We start from the raw sequence: 27,500 nt of genomic DNA, 5'->3' as shown, positions 1-27,500 counted from the left end.
ACCCAGTTTCTGTTGGGTACACACAGTCCACAATCGACCCCCTTCTGCTGAAACTACTTAAATCCAGGAATACTGCTCACCTCCACTCATTTGCTCCTCCTTTTTCCCCAACTGTGGAACCAACTTTCACATCCTCTTCAATGTCATACTTCCCTCCAGATCTTCAAGACAGCTGTTCACTACCATCTCAGATCATCTCTAATCCAAAACCATGATCTTTTCCATCCTCATTAACCCCCACCCCACCCTAATCCCTCCTCAAAATTTCCAGTTTTACCTCCTTGGAGTTTCCTTCTGTATCATCTTGTCCACCCCATGGATCCTCTCCTGCCCCCATTCCTCCTCACACCCTTTGTTTGTCCAAGTCTCTCTCTATCTTGGCCTTCTACTCTGCTTTGGTGTTTCCCCCCTCCCTCCTCTCTGGATGCGAGTCCTGGAGAGTCACCAAAAGGATCACACAGAAGGTGGGGTCTTTCATCTACAGCTGCCGCAAGAAGATCCTACAAATCTTCTGGCCAGACCAAACTAGCAACGAAAAGGTAGCGAGAATACCAAGAAGGAGAAATATCATGGAGGAAATCAAACGAAGAAGATGGAAATGGATCGGTCACATATTAAGCATAGAGGATGACAACATAGTAAAAACCACACAACGTTGAGCACAGAAAATGGAGAGTGGGCAGGCCAAGGCAGACATGGTGACAAACTGTAAAAAAAAAATTCATGACAGACACAAGTCACCTGGATGCAACTCGAACACATCAACTTGACAGAAATGGTGTGATTTCCGGAGGAGTTCCAAATATCGTCTGGCATGAATCAATCATAAAAAGAACGATACATGGTCAGTAACCAAGAAAAGTGGCGTAGCTTGTAAATTTTTGGATCTCATTGATGCTGACAAAGCTGACAAGTCGGTAGTCTCTATCTCCTCCCGCCTCATTTGTGGTCTTCCACCCTCTGCCCTTTCCATGCTTTGTGTTTCTTCACACCCGCACCACATTCCCAGCTCAGCATTCCTGCATTACACCATTCAAACCCATGAGCTCTGTAACTTATCTGCACATGGCCTTCCCAAATCCTGGTCTGATGGACCATTTGACCTTGACTTTTTTTTTAATCCAAGATGACCCACTTCCAATAAGATTTTGAGGATGGCTTCATACATCTTTCGTGCTGTTGAATGGGAAGTTAATCACAATTTTTGATCTCAGTCCCGTTTTTTTTTTTTTCTGTTTGGGTAATGCTCAAAGTCCTTTTGAACTCAATATGACCCTCTTAAATTGTGAGTTTGGAAAGGGTCAAACAAACTGATAATGACAACCTTGAAGGTTTCTACCAAGTTCCCTGCAAAAGGCAACTTTTTTTTTTGGAATGTTTCAAAATATTAACAAACACACATTGATGGACAGGCGATGCAACATGGCATTCTCTAGAACAGTGGTTCTCAATCTGGGTTCTTCTGGCCTCTAGGGGTCTTTGAGGCCATCGGCGGTGGGGGGGGTCCATGTGCTAAAAAATGATAACCCTAACTCAAATATATGTGACTTTCTTGCCGGATGCAAAGTGCAGTTTCCAAATGAAGTACAAAGTGTCATCAGGGAACATCTACAAAGCCTCAATGTACAACAATGCGAGTACTGTACTTTAATGTCCCTGACTCCGGGGACCTTTGAACTGAACAGCCGTGTGTCACGATGATAGTTGTACGTGGTGGCTGACAAGTCTTTTGTTGCTTTTATGAAAGGGTTCACACATCCAAATATGTTGGGAACCACTGCTCTAGAACATGGTTCCAGGCTTATGTGAAAGGAGGTACGTAAGCCAACAGACACCTGCATGACTGCTGGAAACATAACACTTAGGTACCAGAAGGAGCTGATAAATAAACAACAATCTTGCAAATGCATCTCAACAAACGCAGTGATTGAATGATAAGTCTGTGAGTAAATTCGTACTGTATTAATTATTTTTAGATGATTGAAGGCTTATAATCAGAGGGTACTTCACAGTGTCATTTAGACAGCTGTAGAAGTTGTAAGCTACTAATCAAGGCTGGAGCACTCTGGGTGCTCGTTCGAGGCTGGAGCACTCTGTGTGTGAATTTGTCTACAATGTTTAGCTTTTCATATTTACATTATTTATTGAATATGGGTGTAACAGACAGACTTGGGAGAAATGACATAACTTCCCAGAGCACGATGGGTACTTGTGACATCTTGTGGCATCACTTTTCTCTCCACAATCAGCCATGAAGGAGAAATCTCCCCCCACCCCCCTTCCCCCACTACTCTCAATGACGTGCCAACCCACACAGTTTATTAATGTATAATTTTTTACATTTACTACTCTTTCTGCATCTGTGCATGCCTATTTCTGTGATTGCAATAATTTTGCTGATGCCTGGTGTTGGCTTAATGGTTAGGGTGGTGGGCTTTGGATCCTATGGATCCTGAGTTAATAATCCCACTTTGCTGTTGAATTAATACCAGGTGGGGTTGACTCTGCCTGTCCTCCTTCTGAGGTCGGTAAAAATGAGTGCCAGCTTGCTGCTATCCTGTGTCGGAGTGGTGACCCGTCCAGAATTGTGCCCAATAGCCCAGGAGACTACTTAGGCAGCACCAATGCTCTGCACAGAGAATGGTCCCAATGGATGGATGGATTAATTTTGTTTGGTGACGTCATAATATGGTGCATCGTTGTGAAATCATCATGATGCGCATATTTAAAGTTTGTCCATGTGCTCGAGATCAAATGGAACGGACTGAGGAACACGCCACAATCTGCAGTCCCTCCCTACGAGGGCCCTGAAATGTGGGCACCATCGTCTTTTCGCAGGAACTTTGAGGTGGGACGGATCCGGTCAGAGTACACAGTTAATTTGAGGCTTTATACCAGGAATTCAACAATGTGCTGCACATTTTACGAGCAACATTAACTTTACATGGCAATCACCTTTTTAATTCATTCTGGAAGAGCAGAAGCAGCAGCGAGGAACCTGCAAATGCATTGTTAGTAGGTTTGAATGCTGACAATGAAATTGATAAATCATATGAAGGCGGTATCGAGAACTGTATTGCATTGTTCATCACATGATGAATTCTAATTAAAACTTTAACTTTGGTGATTGATTTTGAGAGCGTAAGGAATATTAAGTACTTTGTCTTTCAAATTCTAAAGTTCTCGCATTGCTTATTACACTATAAACAAGGGGCTAAGACATTCATGCCTTGTCGTTCAGTCCGCATAATATCAACTGTATCAACTACAGTAGGGTAGAAAAAAAAGACCCAGAAGAAAATGCTTTAAATGTCTAGCCATGTCTACTTCTAGTGCTTCACATCCATTCAACTTTAGTACTTTACAAATGAAATCACATATTTATAGGTTCATCCTGTATCCACCTTTGTTCTGCGTAATGAGCATGCGGTTTTCATCATAACTGCCCATCAAAGGCTTGTGGTTCGTTTCCCAAGGCAGGCAGCGATCGTAAATGCAAACTTAGCCAAAGAGATCACAAAGGGCACAATTAACAGCACACAAAGGCAACGAGGAAAACGACTCTGAGAGCAAAAAAGACCCAGCGGATGAAAGTCATTTTCCTGGGAGCGCACAGTGTGTCCTCTGTACCAAGACCGCACTGCACTATCTGGCTGTGCCTTGTTGTGTGGCCTCAATGAGGATACATTTCAAAAGCTTGTAGCAGGTAGTGACAAATGCCCCCCAATGGGCAGCTCCCAGTGTTAAAGAGTAATATGGGAATTGAGGCTGCCAGGCCATTAGGCTATCGGCGTCGCGAATGTACTGGCTGCCGTGTTCAAGGCAAAGAAAAGTTGGACGCATTTCAACACCTTTCTGAACTCAAATAATTTTAGTCTTTAACTCATATAAACAAGCAAGGGGGACAGTTATCTTCACCGCTACATGTGCGGATCACGGTCGTTTTGATGAAAATGACCCACCACTTCATTCCATAACTTAAACACGCAATGGCTGATTTGTGTTTCTGTGGACAGGCGTTCCAGCCATGAAGGACTTAAAGTGGACAGGAGGAAACTTGGAAGTCCCCATCCGCCGTAGGCAAGTGTAAGCCGCTGTCGCGAGCTGCAGAGCAGACTAAGCAGCAGAGACGCTAATGATGATGATAGGTGCTGAAATGAGTTACAAGATCCGGTTAAAACCAACTTCAAAGGCTGTAAGAAAGGATATTAACTAGGGCATATTTAAGAAGCAGCATTGAACAGGTATAATTGCCACAAATTTTTGGTTTGGTTTATCATTTGTCATAATAAACAGACCAGTGTGTACACAGGTAGTGGACAAAAAAAGAAAACACCAATGTGAAGCCACTTAATATGGTGTTGGGCGGCCAGTACGGCCTGTATGTGCCGTGGCATAGAGTCCACTTGCATCTGGAATTCTGCAGGAGGGATGCAGCACCATTCTTCCACGAGAAAGTCAATCAACTCATACCTGTTCGATGGAGGTGGAAAACACTGCCTCAGATGTCATTCTAGAATATCCCATAAATGCTCGAGTTGGTTCAGATCAGGTGACTGAGAAGGCCATGACATATGGATAACATTGGTGTCATGCTTATCAAACCATTGGGTCACCACACGTGCTCTGTGAATGGGGGAATTGTCATCCTGGAAGACACCCGTCCCGACAGGAAAGAAATGCTGCAACATGGGGTGAAGATGATCACTCGGTTTCATTAAATCATGATTGGCATTGACTTTGCCTTCTAGGGGAATGACTGCACCCAAACAATGCCAGGAAAATCCACCCACATCATTGCATAACCATCAGAACCATTCACTTTTGGAGCTAAGCGCTCAGGACTATCGAGTTCTTTAGGTTGGCGCCACACGTGCACTTGTCCATTTGTCAAGAACATGGTGAAAGATGATTCATCCGACCATATCACATTCCTCCACTGCTCGGTAGTCCATTGCCTGTGTTCTTTGCACCACTGGACTCGCAAACGTGCATTGCCAGGTTTGATGAGCAGTTTGGGCATTGCAACCTCACTATGGTATCCCGCTCTGTGGAGTTTTCAGCAGACAGTTTTGATGAAACTAGCTGCTCGCGCCCCAGGTTGAAAGTTATGTTCAATTGATCTCCACTTGCTCGCCTGCTTTGCTTTGCACTTCAAATTAATGCACAGATATCACGATCCTGGAGTATACGCTTCCACCCACTGTTGCTATTTTCTGAAGATGTCTTTCCCTCAAAGTTCCATGCCGACATTGCCTTAGACACCATTGATCATGAAACATCAGCAACTTGAGCTGTCTTTGTCACTGAAGCTCATGCCAAACGCACCCCAACAATCACCCCTCTTTCAAAGTCACTGAGATCTTCTCTTGCAGCCAGGCTAGCCATAATTAAAGTCAACCAGGCCTGTGCAGCATTTTTATGCACATCCGAACCATAAGCATGCTGGAATGTTATTTGCTAAATTAACACATACCTGTGGGCCATACCTGTGTGGAAGCCAGTGATTTCAATGTACTTGGTGTCCATCATTTACCGAGGTGTTTCCATTTTTTTGTCCACTACCTGTGGGATTAGTGTTGACATGTTCCACTGACTTCTCCTTATTCTGGCTTGCTTGCAATATATGCTACTCAAGTGACAGTTAAATTATCATTCAGGTTTCACAGTGGCTTTAAAAAGTTGGCTGTTTGCTTGGTAAAAAGTTGGTAGATTTCAATATCTACATTAATACCAATTAGGTGTGAGCAATTTTACATTAAGCAGATGCCTCCAAATTTAACAAGGGATTGTGCATGTGGAGTTGGTGGTTACGTGGAGTCGGAGTCGCACGGTTTGGTTAGCTAGGATTGCAAACTGCTCCACCTGCTTTGAGGTACTCCCGATATGTGCTGAATTATGTGTGTGAAAATCAATGGACCTGTCGTGTAGTAGTGTACAGGGGTGGGGAGGGAGGGGGGGGGCTGTGTATAGTTATTAGAAACACACAGGGATACAGAGGGAGCTGAAAAATCTGCCAACTGCCAAAGTAAAAATTGGTCAATAAGTCTGTGGATAAAGACGCACTCTTTTTTATTATAATTATGATAATAATAGTAAATAAATATATGGTAATGATAATAATAATAAATGGATAAATCTTTAAATCATTGATGCGGATTGTTCAATTTAAAGGTTAAAGTTGCTACAATAATAACACGACCATTAATTTCGCGCCATAAAGGCGCATAGGGCTGCCAAGGCAGTTTCATTGGCAAGTAGTACAGTCTGAGATGGGCCGCCAATCTGACGCAGGTCGGTTACCCCAAATTGTTATTACCCTAGACATAGGTACTCATTTCACCAACCTCAGAAGGATGACTGGCTGAGTCAACCCCACCTGGTGTTCATTCAACAGCTAAAAAGGGGCTCAAAATCAGGACCCTTAGGTCCCAAGCCAGTCACCTTAACCACTAAGGCAACATCAAGCTTAAAGTTGCTATACAACAAACAAATTCAGTGAAAAGTTTTGTCAATACAGCAGAGGACATGAATTTTTAATTAGGGCAATGCACATTTTTTATCGTTTTTTAATGTTTAAATTTTAATTGTTAAGTGAGTTATTTGATTAAAAAAAAAATGTGAATATTCTTTCTGTAAATATGTACGTCAATTTTATTGTCCAAAGTTCCTTCAGTGATGTCACAGCAAGCGGTATGACATCATAATACGGTGCACCATGTTGACGTCACTGTGATGTTACCATTTGAATATTGCCCACGTGTTAGAGATCAAATCTAAAACTGCGAAAGAACACTCCACAATGTCCAGCCCCTCCCCCATGAGGGCAATGCAGAATTGGCACCACAGCATTTTGGCATTGGGTTGGGGGTTGGGGAGGAAACTTACTGGGGAATTCCACAATGTGTTGCACATTTCACAAGGAACATACATTTTTAAATGGGATTTATTTTTATTTTTTTATCCTACTCTGGATTAACAGGAGCAGCAATGAAGTTGCAAAAGAAACTCGAGGTTTGAATGCTGAGAATGAAAGCTATAAATAATAGTTTCAGGGTGACCTGCCAGCCTGATTTAGGAGCAAGAGATTGCCATCGGCTATTGACATTCCTACTGCAGCTCAGAGCACGCTGGGTATGAAAACATCACCAATCCTTCCTGGAAATGGGGTCCAACTTTCTGGGCTGGACAATATCTGTATCTTTACATCCACAAAGGCAGAATCAGTAAATACGTTTTTAGTTTTTAAAAAAAACCACAAAAAAAACCAAGCAACTTGTGATTAAAGTAACTTAAAACGTTAAAGCAGCCAATACCAGCCCAGTGCAGGACCAAGACCTCCCTGAAGTCATGTGGAGGGCTGTTTGGCATCCTCGCCATGCTTGCCAAGTGCGGGTTGACGAGAGTGTGCAGGCTCTCAGGTATCGCATCCACACCAATCAGCGGAGGAAAAACCAAGTCTTTAACCACACAAGCAGACAGCTCACTGAAGTTTTCAATACAATTAAAATAACACTATAAAAATATCGACAGATTTTTACATTTGACTGCCAATGTTTCCATTAAATGAGTGATCAATAACAAAAAAGTGCAGTGGAGAGGATGACAGGAATGGCTTGGCATATTGTGGTTTTGAATAGGGAGTTGGTGGAGCAGAGGATGAAGGTTATTAAGTTTAGTGAATGCCTGTAAATCTGATTGTTTAGGGGGATCAGGAGCCATAAAAGGAGGAGTGGTGGAATCGTACAGAAGACTTGTTGCGATGTTTTCCAGAGGAAGGGTGGAAGGTCGTTAGCGCAAGGAGGGCATGGTGGGGAAGGATATGGGACCATTAATGAGGGAGGAGAATGGATGTTGAAAACAGAATAAAGTTTGAAACTATTTGTAGCAAACTCAGGGTTTCGTTCTGGGGAAGAAAATGTAATATCAGTTTCAATTAAGTGGGCTGTACAGCAGCCAGATCGATTATTTCTTCGTGAGACAAAACTAGATGGAGGACCCTGGATTATTCGGCAATTCAAGGGGAGGCAGTAGTGTGCAGCTTGGGAATGCAAGGACGAAAAGCAATGAATGACAGGTGAACTATAACAAAGTGCAGGACAGATTAAATGGACTCAATTCTGATGTAAACAAAAAAGAAAACGATTCATTTGTCAAACATAAATATGGAGTAGTAGCAGGAGCACAGGGGAAAATGCAGCTGATTGCCGATAGCATTGCTCTTACACTCTCAGAACGAAGACAAAGAATTATTTATCCCAAGTCACAGGAAAACAAACAAGTCTGGTTTTGGGTTTTAAATGATCAACATCTAATGTAACTTTTCCTTGCACGTTTTTGAACTGATGTAGTGTTTTTGTACCGTGAGAGCTGCTTTACACTCAGTGTTCACAGAATCGTGATGCGAGGAGTGCACACCTTTTGGCTCCAACTCTCTCACTCTTTCTGTCTGTCTCCCTCTCTTTCACCTCTGTCTGTCTGTCTCACTCACCTCCCTCTCTCTCTCACCTCCCTCTCTCTCTCTCTCTCTCTCTCTCTCTCTCTCTCTCTCACCTCCCTCTCTCTCTCTCTCTCTCTCTCTCTCTCTCTCTCTCTCTCTCTCTCTCTCTCTCTCTCTCTCTCTCTCTCTCTCTCTCTCTCTCTCTCTCTCTCTCTCTCTCTCTCTCTCTCTCTCTCTCTCTCTCTCTCTCTCTCTCTCTCTCTCTCTCTCTCTCTCTCTCTCTCTCTCTCTCTCTCTCTCTCTCTCTCTCTCTCTCTCTCTCTCTCTCTCTCTCTCACCTCTCTCTCTCTCTCTCTCTCTCTCTCTCTCTCTCTCTCTCTCTCTCTCTCTCTCTCTCTCTCTCTCTCTCTCTCTCTCTCTCTCTCTCTCTCTCTCTCTCTCTCTCTCTCTCTCTCACCTCCCTCTCTCACTCACCTCACCTCTCTCCCTCCCTGTCTCTGTCTCTGTCTTTCTCTCCTCTTCTCTCTCTTCTCTCCTCTTCTTTCTCTTTTCTCTTTTCTCTTTTCTCTTTTCTCTTTTCTCTTTTCTCTTTTCTCTTTTCTCTTTTCTCTTTTCTCTTTTCTCTTTTCTCTCTCTCTCTTCGACTTATTTAGCAGCACTAATTATTCCCAACTTATATTGAGATCTACCATTGAACGTTTTTGGCTCAAATCTTTCAAGAACCGGCCAGCCAGGCCTGATGTTCAACTGAAGGTGGCAGGAATTCATTATTTGTTCAGGGTGGTGGCAATTTCTCACTCAACCACTCTTCGCTAAAGACACCGTCATGATGTTTAACATCCAACAACTAATGCTAGCAGATGGTGGTCTTCCAACTCATGGTCATCCGAGGGACAACACACTTTGTGATTTAACACCCTACCTGCAAATCACCAATCTGACCGTTTATGGTCAGTTTGGGAAGCAAACGAAGACGAGATAGGTCAAAGGATGAATGTGCTAACTCTGCACCATCTTGTTATACTTGTTTACACCTTCGTAGACGTTGCAATAACGAGAGAACAGCAGCAAAATCAAAAGTATCTGTTGTAGTCGCAGCAGTAACAGAAAAAGTGGTGCAAATTGCAGTGTCACGAAAGGCATCTTGGACATCCCAAGTGCCTTTCTTTTTGTGCAACAAATGATTTGGTTTAACAGAATCCTTGTTTCCAGGTGAGGTACATTTGACCATCGGACGCTGTTCGGGTTAGAGATCTGAGGAAATTGTTATCATTTCTATCAGATCTCCTGAGGAACTACAGGAGATTTCTGGAAGGGTGAACATGGATTTTAACTGTTCTCTCTGTTGGTGCTTTCTTGATCTATTCTGACTTTTCTTCATTTTAGCATGAGGATCCTTCATGAGAATGGCTTATCGCTGGTGGAGTGGGTAAATCGTCCTGGTCATGAGGATCCTTCATGAGAATGGATTATCACTGGTAGAGTGGGTAAATCGTCCTGGTCATGAGGATCCTTCATGAGAGTGGCTTATGGGTGGTAGAGTGTTTGTAAATCGTCCTGGTCGTGAGGATCCTTCATGAGAGTGGCTTATGGGTGGTAGAGCGTTTGTAAATCGTCCTGGTCGTGAGGATCCTTCATGAGAGTGGCTTATCGCTGGTGGAGTGGATAAATCGTCCTGGTCGTGAGGATCCTTCATGAGAGTGGCTTATCGCTGGTGGAGTGGGTAAATCGTCCTGGTCATGAGGATCCTTCATGAGAATGGATTATCACTGGTAGAGTGGGTAAATCGTCCTGGTCATGAGGATCCTTCATGAGAGTGGCTTATGGGTGGTAGAGTGTTTGTAAATCGTCCTGGTCGTGAGGATCCTTCATGAGAGTGGCTTATGGGTGGTAGAGCGTTTGTAAATCGTCCTGGTCGTGAGGATCCTTCATGAGAGTGGCTTATGGGTGGTAGAGCGTTTGTAAATCGTCCTGGTCGTGAGGATCCTTCATGAGAGTGGCTTATCGCTGGTGGAGTGGATAAATCGTCCTGGTCGTGAGGATCCTTCATGAGAGTGGCTTATCGCTGGTGGAGTGGGTAAATCGTCCTGGTCGTGAGGATCCTTCATGAGAGTGGCTTATGGGTGGTAGAGCGTTTGTAAATCGTCGTGGTCGTGAGGATCCTTCATGAGAGTGGCTTATGGGTGGTAGAGCGTTTGTAAATCGTCGTGGTCGTGAGGATCCTTCATGAGAGTGGCTTATTGGTGGTGGAGTGGGTAAATCGTCCTGGTCCTGAGGATTCTTCATGAGAGTGGCTTATCGCTGGTGGAGTGGATAAATCGTCCTGGTCGTGAGGATCCTTCATGAGAGTGGCTTATTGGTGGTGGAGTGGGTAAATCGTCCTGGTCCTGAGGATTCTTCATGAGAATGGCTTATCGCTGGTGGAGTGGGTAAATCGTCCTGGTCGTGAGGATCCTTCATGAGAGTGGCTTATCGGTGGTGGAGTGGGTAAATCGTCCTGGTCATGAGGATCCTTCATGAAAGTGGCTTATCGATGGTGGAGTGGGTAAATCGTCCTGGTCGTGAGGATCCTTCATGAGAGTGGCTTATCGGTGGTGGAGTGGGTAAATCGTCCTGGTCGTGAGGATCCTTCATGAAAGTGGCTTATCGATGGTGGAGTGGGTAAATCGTCCTGGTCATGAGGATCCTTCATGAGAGTGGCTTATCGATGGTGGAGTGGGTAAATCGTCCTGGTCGTGAGGATCCTTCATGAGAGTGGCTTATCGGTGGTGGAGTGGGTAAATCGTCCTGGTCGTGAGGATCCTTCATGAGAGTGGCTTATCGGTGGTGGAGTGGGTAAATCGTCCTAGTTGTGAGGATCCTTCATGAGAGTGGCTTATAGGTGGTGGAGTGGGTAAATCGTCCTGGTATTGTCCTTACTGCTGTGGGTTCGATTACCATGGTTGCTCCGTGGAAAATTTCCACATCTTGCAACAGAGTGGTTCCTTGTCCACGATTGCTTATCAGCCACAGAATCATTCACACTTTGTCATGAGTACCCCCAACACTCTGATAAGATTATGGGCCTCCACCACCGTCCTTCATGAGCATATTGTATTGTTGAGAAAAAAAATTCAAGATCATAGAAAATGAGAGTCAAATGGAAGACCTAATACTGTATTTGAGTGATCAGAAGGAACTTGAAGAAGTGAAGAGCCAAGATGGAGACATTACGAGGAACCTGGATGAGATTTAGGTTTCAGCCACTTCTCTACAACTCTCAAACGGAAGATATACAAAAATGTTGCATCGTCACTGATGTTGTTACTTTAAAGGACAAAGTAGGTTTGATTGAAAATAGAAACATCAGCAACAATCACTTGTCATGAATCTTGAATAAGTGGGGGTGTTGAGAAGGATCTCGGAACGTAATTCTCACTCTGGTTGAAGAAATGCCAAAGGTTTATGGTTTTCAACATGCAATGAAAATACAAGGGTCGTTACGAAAGAAATTGCTCTTATTTTATTCTCACTAAATATAATGCCAATTACAATTAAAATTAAAAGGAATATGTATACATGTGTGGCAAATATGGTTATTTTTCCACATTGTCTTCATATGTCTGGTGTTGGCTTAATGGTTATCGTGGTGGCCTTGGGTGGCGTCCTTGGGATCTGGGGATCCTGAGTTCAAATCCTGCTTGGCTGTTTAATTAATATCAGGTGCGGTAGACTCAGCCTGTCATCTCTTCTGAGGTTGGCAAAATGAGTACCAGCTTCCTGGGATGATTGAGTTATTTGAGTATCCTGTGTTGGACTGATGACCTGTCCAGGCTTGTGCCCAATAGCCCAGGAGACTGCTTTGGCAGTGCTGAACTCCTGCTCTGTACAGAATATGGTCTCTTTGGATGGATGGATTGTCTCTGTCAACTGCAATGCACTTTAATGAGTGTATCAAACTGACTCTTGTTTTATGGTTTCACTGTGGTTGCAAGCCAACCACTTTAAGGATTGTTGTTGATAGTGGTTTCCCTCCCCCCCCCCCCATCTTGAAAAACTTTTACCAATATCTAACACTGCTCACATCAATGGCAGAGTCACTGTACACATTCTTTAAACACCAATGAATATCCACTGGAGGAACCTCTTCTGCAGTCTGAAATTCAATAACTGTTCTCTGCTTTGTTGGCACGTCTAGCAGGGCAGCCATTTTGAAAGTGTGGTGTGATGTTGTCACGTGATCGTCCACAGTGCCACTCACCTTAAAATGTGCAGGACATACAAACCTTTAATTTTGATCTTGCAAAGCTTTCCTTTGATGCTTTGGTTACGAACTGAAAAATAAGAGGCATTACTTTTGTACCAACCCTCGTAATATTACAGGATGGTCCATAACTGGTGCTCTCAACTCATTTTTTGTGTACTGTACAATTTTGCGGCTTGAGGAGGAGCAGGAACACAGAACAGATGAAGAGTAACACAACAAAAAGAACAGTAGAAAGAGAGGGGGCACACCAACAGCAGGGTTGAGGGACAAAATAGAGGGAAATTTGGAGATACAAGGGATATGGGGAAAATGAGGGCTAGGGGAAGACACAAGGGGTGAAGAAGATGGATACAGCTGCAAACTCTCAATCACAGAAGTGGAAGGAAAAACTGTGGTTGGATAGGGTTTATGGGGGTTGAAAAGATCATGACTGTGGATGAGCGATCTCCTGAGATGGTGATGAACACCTGTATTGAAGAATGACATTGAAGTGACTGAAGAAGTCAGGTGGGAAAAAAAAAATAGGAATGGATGAGTGGAGGTGAGCATTGAGTCTGGATTTTGGGTGTTTCACCAAAATGGGGTTATTGGCAGACCATGTGCAGAGCACAGAAATGGCAGAGGATGTAACACCAGAAAGGAAGGGGTAGAATACGTAGGTGACCACTGCTCTGTCTCTGATGTGAAAGTAATAGGCCCATAGACTCAGTTACATCGCAGGAGATTTCAATGATCTTGAAGGGCTTGGTTTCCACCTCGTTAAGCAGAGCAAGGTGTGAGGCCAGGGCACCATCCCAGAAGGGAAAGCAGTACTCCATTCAAGCTGAGGAGTAAGGCCTTATTAGTCGATAAAGGTTCAGATGTGCCAATGAAGGACTTTGTACGAAGGATGGTATCAAGTCAGCGACTGCATTTGGAAGTCAACTTAAAATTGTGGTTGCCCCAAAAAAGATAATGGCTGATTTTGAGGCCCAAAAGTTTGAGAGACTGAACTTCTTGCTTTGATCTGTCTCATCTGCGTTCACACACCCTGCTCTGACGACAAGCTGTTGGATTGTTGCTTTGCAGGCAGGGAAATGCAAGACAACGTGTTTAGCGGGGAAGAAAAGATGTCCGAGACTTTTGGATTCTGAGTCAATTCCTTTATTCAACCAACACCATCCAACCAAATCGTTATTCTTGCGGGAAAACTCCATATCGGAAATGCTCTGATAAACCAAAGCTCCAGCATATTTACATATTATCAAAGCCAAGGCAAAATTATGCCACTACAGTACTACCTCTCCTAGTGCGTTAATGGAAGGTACAAATAAAACACAGAGAGAGTGGAGGGAAGGGGGAGGGGGGGAGGAGGGGGACGCAAAATCTCTATGTAAATGTGTATCATGTAGCGCCCCTTCTAGGTTTGAGAGGGCATTGAAAGTCTCCACCATTTACAGTGAAGTGTTCCTGTCCCCACGTTTTCCAGTGCTGTGAGGTGTTTTGAATTACTAGTGCATGCCCGTACGTGCGTGCCCGTGCGTGCGTGGAAACAGCTGAAACGGATGAAGAAGAACGATATCAAACCTTCAAAAGGCACATACTCAGGTCCCCAGCGTCAATTGTGACGTCATATCAAACGAAGAAGAATTGTGACCTCAATTGTGATGTCATAGCACCGTGTCCTGTCATTGGTTTGGCAAATAAATGGCCATAACTTGGGAACCACTTGTCCGATTAATATCAAACTGTGAAAAGGCACAAACTCAGGTCCCCAGCAATATACCTAGCAAATTTCAATTACATCGGACCAGTGGTTGTCGAGAAACGGCGGCCACAGACAGACAGACACACACAGATTGCTGGAATTATAGATAGATAAGCAGTAGGTATGTTTTCACGTCATGCACACAAACTGGGTTTTTATTTTTATTTTTACATATACAGAGCTGTCAGTTACCTATACACCACCAAAATAAATGTGTTACATGCTTGGAACAAGATCTCCCATTGGGCGGGTACTCGGCTGGTGACACCAATTTCCCACGATGGTGCTTTTAACCACTCTGGGGTTAAGAACCAATTAATTAACTGTGAATCAGCCAACGCAAGTTAATGGAAGTAATCAGATTTAATATATGGGGGAGGGGAGATTGGAGGAGAGAAAAGCACGTCTCAACAGAAATTGCAGAATCAATGTACAGTTCTGTACTATAACAATCAGATACAGATCATACAGATATAATTCACCCGTGCCCACGATAACTTGTTCGGCTTAACCTTTAAACTTATCCATCCACTCAACAAACACTATGACATACATGCACTCAACCAACAAAGACAATTGGCAAACCCAGAGGTAGAGCCTGGCAAAGTGTCTGGAGCCAGTTTGGTTCCAGTCCCAGCAGGAGGCGACTGCTTGGTCTGCACGTCGCCTGAGGAAGAAACAAGGAGCGCAGCTTGTTTCGGCGAGGTGCTTCTCTGTAACCCTCTCTGCAAGCTCAGCATGTCCAGCAGCACTGAGGCGAAACCAAGACTCCTCTCTTTAGGACTCCAGGGAAGCCTGGTATTGGCTTAGTGGTTAGGGTGGTGGCTTGGGATCCTAGGGTCCTGAGTTCAAGCCCCATTGGCTGCTGAATTAAAATACACCAGGAGGTTGACTCAGCCTGTCATCCTTCCAATACCAATGGCAAAATGAGCACCAGTGTACTGGTAAGGGGGACACTGCATCAGCAGTATAGCCACATCCCAACCAATGATGCAACCAGCAACCACAGGCTGTGAGAGAGAGAGAGAGAGAGAGAGAGAGAGAGAGAGAGAGAGAGAGAGAGAGAACGAGAACGACAACGAGAACGACAACGACAACGACAACGAGAACGACAACGACAACGACAACGAGAACGAGAACGAGAACGACAACGAGAACGAGAACGAGAACGAGAACGAGAACGAGAACGAGAGAACGAACTCCAGGGAGCAATTCAATCTGTGTCTGCAGGCATTCTCCAGCTGCTTTTTATCTGCCTATCTGAAGTGCTTTTTATCTTCCGAAAATAAGTGCATTATCTCTGTCTTTTAGCACTTTTTATCATCTGCTGACCTTTAGTGCTTTTTATCCTCTCGGATCTTGATAACCGCCCCAGCGCACCATCAACGACCAATGCACTCCTTTTGCATGCCTTAGCTGGTTTTTTTTTTCCGCATCCTTTGGAGATGCTAATTACCAGCTTTAGCAGCCTGGAGACATGAACGACTTTAAAGGATTGAAGGAACGTATGATGGAGGATTGAAGGGTCAAATTAAAATCTGTCTCGACATACTTCAACACGTAGTGATCTTTGGACACAAATACCATACTCCAATGCTACACATTTAATTATGAAATAACTATGCTGCATTACTCCCTTTAACCCACGTCACATCTCAGCAACAATATCATGCTGGGAAGTGCACATGGCACCCAGAGCGAGTTGTATGCAATAGTAAAAGTTTTGTTGTAGGTGTCAACCCATTGGTCAGTGGGATGGTTGGTTCTAGTGCTGCATCACAAAAAGCTGGAGCATTCACGTTGTTTAAGGACTGGTAATCATCGCAAGGTCGCCGATCCCCAGGTGTCTTTTTGGTACCATGTGTGGCAGTGAAGCCCAACTGCTGGACGATGGTCTGATGATCCCATGTTGTAACATATAGTCAAACTCCTGGCAAGTGATACATAATTTCTCGAGTGCAAGTCAGTGAGCATACACGAAAACAGGGGGTACCGTGTCTCGAGGTGATGTGTGATCTGGTGTTTGGGCTGTATTGTCGCTGTTGGGTGTGTTATGGATGAGAACTCATAAAGTACTTTCTGAAAATGGCACCTGCTCTTGGGTGGAAGACACGTGATATTCAGCGATGAAACGGTGGATGCTTTGACAGACACACTAAGCTATGTTGAGACACCCAATCGATGACAATTCTGACATCGACGGGAGATTGAAATGACGCAAAAACATTTGTGCTTAGGATAGAATATCTGGTGTCGACAAGAGTATACACCCAAGGAAATGAGCGACGTAAACCCAAATCAAACTGGAGGAGATGTTCTCCAACACCCATGGAAATGAGCGCCGTAAACCCAAATCAAGTTGGAGGAGACGTTCTCCAACACCCATGGAAGTGAGCGACATAAACCAAAATCAAGCTGGAGGAGACATTCTCCAACACCCATGGAAATGAGCGACGTAAACCTAAATCAAGCTGGAGGAGACCTTCTCCAACACCAATGGAAATGATCGACGTAAACCCAAATCAAGCTGGAGGAGACCTTCTCCAACACCCATGGAAATGAGCGACGTAAACCCAAATCAAGCTGGAGGAGACATTTTCCAAGAGTAGCAATAGTGTTGTTGTTAGTGGCATGTAATGAATATTCCTGTCAATTTTTTTCCTTTCAGCGGAAGATGGCGGCACAATGCTCACCTCTGCCCCTATATTCACAAGAAAAGGAAGTCTGCTGGTACGATCTATGAGGAAGAGATGGTAACTGATGTATGGCCTGGGTGAACTCATCGCCATTGCCAGCTTTATTCCAACATCAGACTTGACCAGCCAGTTTGTGAAGGTCTTGGGCCAAACTTCCCTTTTAGCCAACCCCACAATAATTGATTGGAACCATTAAAGGAGGAGGGGGAGTAGTAGTAGTAGTAGTAGTAGTAGTAGTAGTAGTAGTAGTAGTAGTAGTAGTAGTAGTACAAAAAGTTGGAAAATTTTTTTTTTTACCAATTATATTGACTTATATTGTTGTGGTGCCGGGTTCGGTGGCGAGGATGACCGCCAGACGGAGCAGTTGGGCTGTCTCCCACCGAACACCGGAATTGAAGGTCATAACCTTTGGATAACTCCAAAGTTCATGGGTCCCTTAGTGGACCGTGGACGCCAATATTTTGACAGCGTGAGGTAGGGTTAATTGTTTAATTCCAATTTACCTAAGCACCCATGCTGTCTAACTACCGGGGAAGCCACACCCTCGGCCGACTTTGTCCGAACCGAGTCGCTGTTACCGACTCGGATCAGACATAACCGAGCAGGAGTTACCAAAGCCGCGCCGGTCCAAATAACAACTTACGGCACAATCGGCCTTCTTGACTCTAAAGCCCGAACCATATTGGGTCAATGAAAGAAAGCACGGACAACTAACTGAAACATTTAACAGTTATTTATTACAATGTAAGAGGGAGGGAAACACAGAGCAGACTTAATCTCGAATATAGACGAAGGCAAATGTACAATGGAATCACTTAAACAGTTCTACTTACAGACTGGCCACAGACAGACACACACACCCAAAAAGAAATGGACCTCGGGGGTCTTTATTAGGCCCTTCAGCCCGGGATGGAAGGCGAGCTGAGGGCCAGAGTCTGGCCGGGTACCTGGCCGCCTTGTGTTGTTTTATATGTGAGTCAGTCTGTGGACGGGAACGGGGATCCCCAGCTCGAGCACTCCAACACAACCCACCACGGTGGGACTCAAACCCACGACCCATAATCCAACGAGCGATCCTGGCTGCCACGAACGATGATATGAGCACCACGGAAAACCTCTGCCACGACCACCACCACCACGAGGAACCTGAAAAAGACCGCAGACCGCCAAAAGACCTCAAAAAAGACCTCAGACCAGACCAAGACCGCAGACGATGACGACTGCAGACGATGGCTTGCCACCTTTCTTATCCTCCCCCCCCAGGCAGGTGGAGGGATCCGCTCTGAGGTAACTCGCCTCCAGATTGGTCGGCGGGCATCGGGCGATCGGTATCCTCCCCTCATTGGATGAGGGGAACATTCCATCTGGCTGGGGCGGGGTCGGCCCTGAGGCGAGGGGGCTCCACCCACGTCCGTAGCCTTGAACACGTGGGTTATGGCGCCGTGGTGTGGAGTGAAAGCTGGGTGGGTGAAGCGCTTGTTCACCCAGAGGGGGAGGAGGAGTGAAGCGAGGGTTTTATTGGCGTTGTGCGATTTCAAGATGTAAGAAACATGACTATAAAAGAAACCCGCATCGCACACATGAAATTCCAATTAGACATAAGGGAGGATTTCTAACTACCCACATTAGCCACATATACTTAACGAAATAACTAAACTTTGGGTAAACTGTATGTGTGAATGCGAATGGTTTCCAGATTCGTAACAATATATTGAAAAATGTAATACTGTTTCGGGGTCTTGGGGGGGGGGTATTGGGGGTTCACGAGTCCCCTGAGCAAATAAATGTCATTATAACAAACAAAAAGTGCGACGAATAGACGAATAACTCTGTTATGGATATTAACAGTGATAATGAATAAACCCCAAGCCAGGCCGACTCACGGTTGGGGATAAAAATGGACATTTTCTCATGGTAATAAGTACATTGGACAGGTACAGGAGTCAGGAAGCACAAAGTTTCGAGCAGGATTGCACAGCAGGATGTATATTCTTTAAAAAGGGAGTTAGTGTCTTCAGCGACCCCACGACATTGGGCGTTTGGAAGGTAGCTGCAAACTTGAAACGCATTGTAAAAAGTTCAAGTTCACGGGCACGTTATCTCAGCAGTCTGTTTTCGAGCATTTCAGCTCCATATTAATTAGCTGTAGTTATATACCACTTAAGTGTAACCATCATTTTGTTACCACTACAACATCTCATGTCAAAGCCTTTTATTCTGTCCGTTTTTTTCTGCAGATGCATTTTCCTAGCAAGTGTCAAGTTGCTTTATCGTCTTATGAAATTAACCTTTCACCTTATCACGTATTCTATGCTACTATCTCTTTTATGGTGCCCAATGGTCCCATATTTTTGTGGGGAGTTGTTTCTTTTTTTTTACCCAAGCCGGTCATGAACCGTGTGAACAGGCCTCACGTTCCACTGAAGATGGCAGGATTTTGGGATTTGGTCAGGGTGCCAGTGATAACTCCACTTTTCTTCACAAGTGATACCTGCGATTTTTACGTTCAGAAACTCATGGCAGCAGAAGGGACACCCAGCTTAATGTTCATCCAAGGGACGGCACACACGTTGATGCAACCAAGATGACTGTTTATAACTAGGTCGAGATTCGAACCCATGATAGACAGCTCAGAAGCGAGTCATGCATACCTCTATGCTATACGATCAGACTTTGTGAAATATTTTATGATCTCTTTGGAATGCCACCTACAGAATGGCAAAAATAATTTTATTCAACTAGTTGTATTATAACTTCTAATTGTTCACAGGAGTTACTACATGTTTTTAACAAATACTTTAGCATTAAATATTTTCTGATAAATCCTTGTCGCATTGAAGTGATACCAGGTAAAGTATAATAGATAATCTCCTGATGCAGTGCCCCTGTTCAGGTAGGAATTTGTAAATTGTTGGGGATACCGGACAATAACTCACCTTCTTTTTGGAGAAAGACACTGTGGGGTCTTTCACCTCCATCAACCTATGCTAGCAGACAGGACACCCACCCTGATGTCCATCTGAGGGACGGCACGCATTGATACAACGCCATTCCTGCAAGGAACCGATCTGACAGTTTATTGTCAGGTTGGGAATCGAACCAAGACTGGACAGTTCAAACGTGAGTGCACTACCTCTGCACCATCTTGTTTGTCTTGGTGAGCATGAAACTGCCAAAGTAATGCGACAACTTGCTCATCTGCTTTTTCTGTTTCACTCTTAGGCAGACACCAGTATCGGTCACATGCTTTCACGAATTCACATCCTCCATAAATCAGGCTCTGCAGTTGGACGACACCTTTCGCCGTATGGCCAAGTACGTTCCATCAGATTCTGTGACTCTCAGTCTGCACTCAGATTTAAACACCTGAGAGCAGGACCTTCCTCCTGGTACTTTCAGTTCTTTCTTGAAAGCACCCTGCCAAACCAAAATATACCTGTTCAATCACCAGCAACAAATAAAAGTGCATATTACCTTTGGTTATCTCCATTTGCGGGTTTCGGGAAGTGGGAGGAAGTTCTCCAATCATTCAAAGTTTCTACCGACTTTTTTGGTAAATTTGTTTTTCGTCAACTGGTTCATGAATCTTTCTCCTTCACCGTTAGTCCCTCCTCCCCTTCCTCCCCCACCCCCCCATGTTTTATGTGCAGAATACGTTTTGCAGTGGAGGATGATTTCCTTCTCCTGTAAGCTCCAACTCTGTTCATTAAATCTCTGCCATTTTGTCTGGAACTTAGTAGTTATTGGTTGTAGAACAGGTGACACCTTTTTAGCTCGCCTGTTCGAAGAACAGAGAGCTATAGCGATACCCCCGGCGTGAGCGTCAGCATGAAAATGTTAAAGTTTTTGGTGCAAGTTATTTAGAAGCTTGCCATTCATTTAATATGTGTACTAGGATGCTGATATTTGGCATGGAGGTTCCTTTGGGGTATATTATTGATGTCGTGAAGTTGAAATTAAAAAATAATTTCAAATGTTTTAAATTCTTGACCTGTTTTGAACTTAACTTTTTTGTAGCACATCAACGTTAAAGTTTTTGGTGCAAGTTATTTAGAAGCTTGCCATTCATTTAATATGTGTACTAGGATGCTGATATTTGGCATGGAGGTTCTTTGGGGTATACTATTGGTGTAGTGAAGTTGAAATTAACAAATGATTTTAATTTTTTTTTAAATTTCAACCTAAGATGGTGTCAAAGCCACCCAATGCTCGCCTGTTTATACTCGACGCTTGCCATTCATTTAATATGTGTACTAGTTTACTGATTACAATATACAAATACATATTGGTTCACGAGTCAGTAAGTGACCGCTATATTCGTTATGGGTGTGTGTCTGTCTGCCTGTCTGTCTGTCCTGAGCATAGCTTCGTGGGTTTTGATCCGATCCTGATAAAATTTGGGTGGGAGGTTTATATCATGATCTAGTTGTGTTTTTCTGAAAATGGGCGTGGTGCGCCAATTATGGGTGGAGCCACGCCCAAAAAACATGCGTTTTTAGGGGGTAGCCGATTTCAAGTTACAGCTTCTCCGAGGGGGTTTGTCGAATATGACAGGGGTTTCGGTATTTGGTTAACCCAATGGCACCTGCATAGCCCCACGGAGCTCGATTTTTCATTTTCTTCCCAAGGTCAAGGTCACAAGGTCACGAACTTAGAAAATTGCGAATTTTGACATAAAAATCATCTGACCGCCAAAACTTTGAGAGCTAGGATGACAATATTTTATGCATAATCTTGAGGTCATTCCCCACCTAAAGTCTTGAAACCATTTTTCTCTATCTCGAACACCTTGCCCGTGGCGCCCCCTTCAAGTTTGTTTTTACGCTGATTTCATCAAAGTATGGATAATCCGAGGAGTGCGAAATGCCATATAGCCTGTATGACGTTATATTGTTCCTGGAATGTTCCAGAGAAAGTTTTGCGCCAAAGGTCATAATCCTTGACCTTTGACCTTTAAAGTTCACAAAGGTCAAATTTTCAAAGTTGTGGGAATCGAACCGGGTTTTCGACCTTCTTCGACGAACTAACTCAAATAAGCTATAACACATATCCTGTTTCCTTATTTTAATGTCCACAACATTGTTTTGTGACCTTTAAAGGTTATGCAAAGGTCAAAATTTTAAAGTTGTTGAACGAAACCGGGTTTTCGACATTTTGCAGCTAATAACCTGTCACTCATACCACATCATGTTGATCATTTTTATAACTTGGTCAAAAATTATCACATTGTCTCATCCTTGACTTCTGAAACAATCTACATCGTCAAATACCGCTCGTGAACCATCGTCGTCTTCAGACTTGTGTTGCTTTAAAATTATTTGGATCAGACTTCACTGCAATGCTTTATAAAAAAAATTATTAGACGAGTCTTTTAAAAAGGATAAATGTATAAACAGGCGAGCATTGGGTGGCTTTGACACCAACTCTCTGGTTAGCTTTGGTGTAGACCTCTGTCCTATTGTGAGGCAGGGATCCCCTTCCTCATTGGAGAAGGTACAGTCATTATCCTATACAGCACATATTCCGGGTACTCGGGGTGGCCGCACAGGTTTAGGCCTTAGCCTACAAGTGGTCTGTGTCCTTTTAGTCATTTTCTGTGACTGATTGTTTGGTATTTGTTTGGCATATTTCTGTCAGTTTGTCAGTTTGGCATATTTCTTTTACAGCCAGCCATACACCTTGCAATCCTAAAAAAGTAAGGCTTTCATTAATTATTGTACTTTGATAATCCGCAATAATCATTGCTACTGCCCAATTTACCCAAGACTTTTATCCACCCCGACATGCAGTAAGCACACTTGCGTCAGCGTCACAATTGAATAATATCACCTTTCAGTCAGGAAATTTTGGCAGCATTTGGCTGTTTGACTTCTGACTCACCCAAAATACGACCCTTCCCTGTTTAGGCTATGACCTTAAAAGCATTACCTATCCCAGAGGGACACACACACACACACACACACACACACACACACACACACACACACACACACACACACACACACACACACACACTGCACCAAATCCACCAATAGCTTAGGAGTGTGCAATGCAAGCTGTTGCGCGTTGTTGTCCACAGGAACACAACCCACTTCCGACATGATTCAATAGCAAAGGCAATTAGTGAAACAACTGGAAATTTAGTTTATATCTCTCCTTCCCCAATATATACAATATATATATATATATATATATATATATATATATATATATATATATGTATCTATATATGTTAGATTCTGGTTTTTTTTCATTTCTGTCTTTTCTCCTTTTGTCTTTGCCATTAAGATTTTTGACGTCTTCAGCATGCATGTCTTCATGATATCCTTGACATTAACTCGGAGTTATTCTATTTCCAAGTTTTGTATTGACCATTTTTGTCTGCTAATCATATCAGTAAAGCATTAACAGCGCTGTCAACTTTGGTGTTAATGTGAAACTTCCGAAAATCCATATCACCATTGCACACCTTCTTTTTGGGGTGAGAATTCTCAATTCTGTCCTGTGAGATATGTATATATACACATATACATGCTGGAAGGATGACCTAGAGGTGTGCTGGAGGTGTGCACACTCGCCTCGAACCTGTCTAGCCTGGTTTGAATCCCGACCCAACTTAAACTGTCACCCTGGTGTTTCACAGGCAGGGTGGTTCATCAATGTGTGTGGTGTCCCTCAGATGGTCATTAAACTGGGCGTCACATGTGCCGGCATTAGTTGGTGGTCATCAAAGATGCCACGGTGTCCTTTGCAAAGAGTAGGCGAGCTATCGCCAGAACCGTAGCCAAATTACAAATTGCTGCCCTAACTAGTACTGGGAAGGCAATGGCAAACCACCCAGTATAACCCTCTCCAAGAAAGTGCTTTGGGCAGCACTGATGCTCCGTGACAGAGTATGATGGTATGTCAGAATCAAAATATATCCATATACATTATACACATTTTTGTTTTATTACATATCTCTTTCATCATTGCTGTGAAGCACCACTCACACTCACACTAATCCCCCCCTTCCCAATCTCTTTCCTTAGCTCGTGTTCCCCAAAAGAACGTGGAAAACAGACCGCAACGCATTGCACTCACTGAGGTCGTTCGACAGAACACTGCTGTTTTAGGGTGTTTGGTTGCAAAGGCTCAAATGCCAGAGGGAGTTCGAACAGCAAAAAAAGGAAGATTCTGCAGATGATTAATGTGAACACTTTCTTGGGCCTCGTTTTTCAGAGAGACCGATATTCCATTGGAAACACCATGAGACGAGGAAACTCCTGTTCCATTGTGGATTTAACTCGAGATTGACAAATGAAACCCTGTTTTCCCAAATCGGTATTTTATCTTTCAGCAATATTTAATTTCATCCTCATCTGTGGACGATTTTTCATCAAGGACCGATTGCCAATCACTAAAGGACGAAGTTCCACAGTGAAATAACATCAAAAAGGGAAAACAGGCACCGCGGAGTTGACTCCACAACTGTGGAATCGGAACGCCTGTCTGTAGTTGAAAGTGAACTCCGTCGACTGTTTTTACATCACGGGTGTCAGAGTTAGCACAAGGCTCAGGGTGAGCTGCTTAAGCCAAACATTGCTGCTTCAGACCGAGAGGAAGGCGGGTTTTGACACGGGAGGGAGCCACGGAGGTTCCCCCATGAACCTCCCACTCACATTAAGCCACCGCACAGCATCAAAGGTAACAGTGGCTGTGGTGAGTCAGTGTGACTGAAGCTGGTTTGGCGGCAATTCAAGTTGACGAACCACAGAGATGTTGCAGCCCACAAGGACGCCGGATGCCGTCTGGCGCAGGTGAGACACGGAGGGGAGCGGCGATGCTCGACCAGCAAACAAGTTAAAACCCCAGCCTCACTGATTCACTTATTGCGAAAGACGGAGAGGGACAGCACACCAAAGAAGAAAGTGGCGAAGCCCAGGTCCAGAGATGTTTTTCCTGGGAACAGGCAGAGGCTGCAGCACCCCATCACTACCATGTGGAGATGGATGCTGAGCCAGAGAAGGCTGCCGCTGCGCTCCGCAGCCGCCTGTAAGAGCCGGTGGTCACTGCTCCTGCTGCTTTGCTTACCTTGCTTCGCCCTCGCCTGGGTTCCAGAACAATCTTTCACTGCCAAAGTTGCTCTCCACTACCCCAACTCCTCCACGTCCTCCTCCAGCCTCGAACGACATGCTCGCAGCTACAAGCACTTGGAAGGAGACGTGAGGAGGCGCCGTCTCTTCTCTGCCACGAAGTTCTTCCTCAAGATCGAGAGGAACGGCAAGGTCCGTGGCACCCGCAAAAAGAACTCCCCGCACAGTGAGTGATTCCCTTTCCCTCCCTCTTTTGCTCAGTTTCTCTCTCGCTCTCTCCAATGTACTTCATGCATGTGTACACGTCTGCCACAACAGACTTTGCTGAGTTGTCATAAGCAAATAACTGGGTAAAACAAAGCACTTCATATTTCCTCATTATATTTTGGAAATTTTAACAAGTCTTCAGCAATATCGCTTCTATGAATGGTATTTATGCTGCTCTTCATTACCCTGGTGGTCCAGCAGCTACTTCTGATCCCAGATTCGAAAATGATTCTCATAATAACCAACTATTTTCAACTTCCCAAAGAAAACTTCAAAGGTGACTGATGGCACGTGCACGGCTCCACCACGGGATTTTACCGGCCCAAGCTTGGAGGAATCATGCAACCTACAGCAATTTAGGATTAGCTTCGGCAGTTTTCATGCCACGAGGTTAACTAGCTTGCAGCCGACCAGGGTAATAGAGGAAGTGTTTCATTGTTTCTGCAGAGATCTGAGAGCAAATTTGCCTTTGCGGGTGTCATTAGTGTTTCCTGGCCTGCCTGGCCCTTTGCTTGCATCACATAAAAAGTTATACTTCTAAAAAGGCATCCTGGAAAAGCCCCTCTGGGCAGAAATGCACTGAGGAGTCCCATCAGCTGTGCTTCCTAGGTAGAGGTGTGTTTCAAATGCTTCCTTTCTTAAAGCTTTCAGCTTTGAGAAAACATTGATCATGTTTTTTTGTTTTTTTTAATACATTTACTGCAATTTTATATTTCGTGATTTTGTGAACCAAATCTTTGCCAGCATGTAGACTTCTTTCATATTACGAGGAGTGTGTGTGTGTGTGTGTGTGTGTGTGTGTGTGTGTGTGTGTGTGTGTGTGTGTGTGTTTGTTTGTATGTATGTATGTATGTATATATATATATATATATATATATATATATATATATATATATATATATATATATACAGATATATATATGTATATATATATATATATATATATATATATATATATATATATATATATATATATGTTTTATTTAACCTGGGAGTGCAACACGGCAATGATGGGACAAATGGCCTCGTTTCCTTGTTTGAGGTCGTACAGGATCATGCGACGACTAATTACACTCGGTGTCGTCCCGGGAGACTGTGGACCCTTTGTGTATTAATTCCCATTCTGGATACGGAATATAAATAATTAAATGCAGTTGGTTCAATTCCCTATGAAGAATTCACCTTTGAATGTGACGTGGAAATGCCGACGCATTAACCTGACCCTCTCCTCCCCAAATAGCTAGAGCATTATTGTTTCTTGTTTAACATCAATTAGATTAAAAATTGCAAAAAAAAATATTTTCCTGTTGACTCGACATGTGTCACAATAATGTGGTACAGAATATTTGGAGACAATTGGCTCAGCCATATAGATTTATATAAAAATCAAAGAAAAGGCTTCACACACAAACAACTTTCATATATATATATATATATATATATATATATATATATATATATATATATATATATATATATATATATATATATATATATATATATACATTATAATATATCACAGGTAGGATAATAAGATGATGGTACATCAATGTACATTTATATAAATTACGAGGACATTGGTTGACATTGGAAAAATCAGCACCACCTATTAGATTTGAACCTGGGATCCCAGCATTGCTTGGTGTCCGCATTATGAACTCATCTGTACTCACTTGGGGACACCAAATAGGCAATCTAGACATTTTCGATGGTATTAAGTTACATTTCTTGAAAAAAATGCGATTTTTTTTTCATACATGCTGCTTTTATATATTAATTTCGTGTTTGTTGCACTTTGAGAAATTGCGCTGTGGGTATCTTTCCCATGCAATAACTGGTATTCACCATTTAGTTTTGTTTTAATTTATAAAACCAGTTGTAAGAGCAAAGCTCCCTTAGGATGCAACTTGTTCACTAAATATTGTTACCAGGTTAAATTGCCTCCCCCATTTTTGAATAGTTTATCTTTGTTGATTGCATTGTGCAAAAGCAATGGCTAATTGTTCAAAGGGCCCATAGACAGCAATGT

General features: G+C 43.5%; 1 protein-coding gene across 4 annotated transcripts in view; it reads left to right on the top strand.

Annotated features, from left to right (window-relative positions):
- The window catches only part of FGF10 (fibroblast growth factor 10), a 115,660-nt gene that overhangs the window by 27,932 nt on the left and 60,228 nt on the right, over positions 1-27,500 (top strand). For 3 of the 4 annotated variants that reach the window (XM_085850073.1, XM_085850072.1, XM_085850074.1), the window contains one exon: positions 24,161-25,430. In XM_085850073.1, coding sequence (XP_085706199.1) covers positions 25,109-25,430 — 322 coding nt within the window. In that variant the 5' untranslated portion in view covers positions 24,161-25,108. Of the gene's footprint in view, positions 1-19,922; positions 20,250-20,351; positions 20,445-24,160; positions 25,431-27,500 lie in introns of those variants that run through there. The other variant, XM_085850075.1, reaches the window with a different exon arrangement.

The sequence above is a fragment of the Eptatretus burgeri genome, chromosome 12, assembly GCF_056783735.1.
Source record: "Eptatretus burgeri isolate ZD-2024b chromosome 12, Ebu_testis_v1, whole genome shotgun sequence".
In the NCBI taxonomy this organism is placed as follows: domain Eukaryota; kingdom Metazoa; phylum Chordata; class Myxini; order Myxiniformes; family Myxinidae; genus Eptatretus; species Eptatretus burgeri.
The sequence above is the reverse complement of the archived record's forward strand: the minus strand, read 5'-3'. Positions and strand labels throughout refer to the sequence as shown.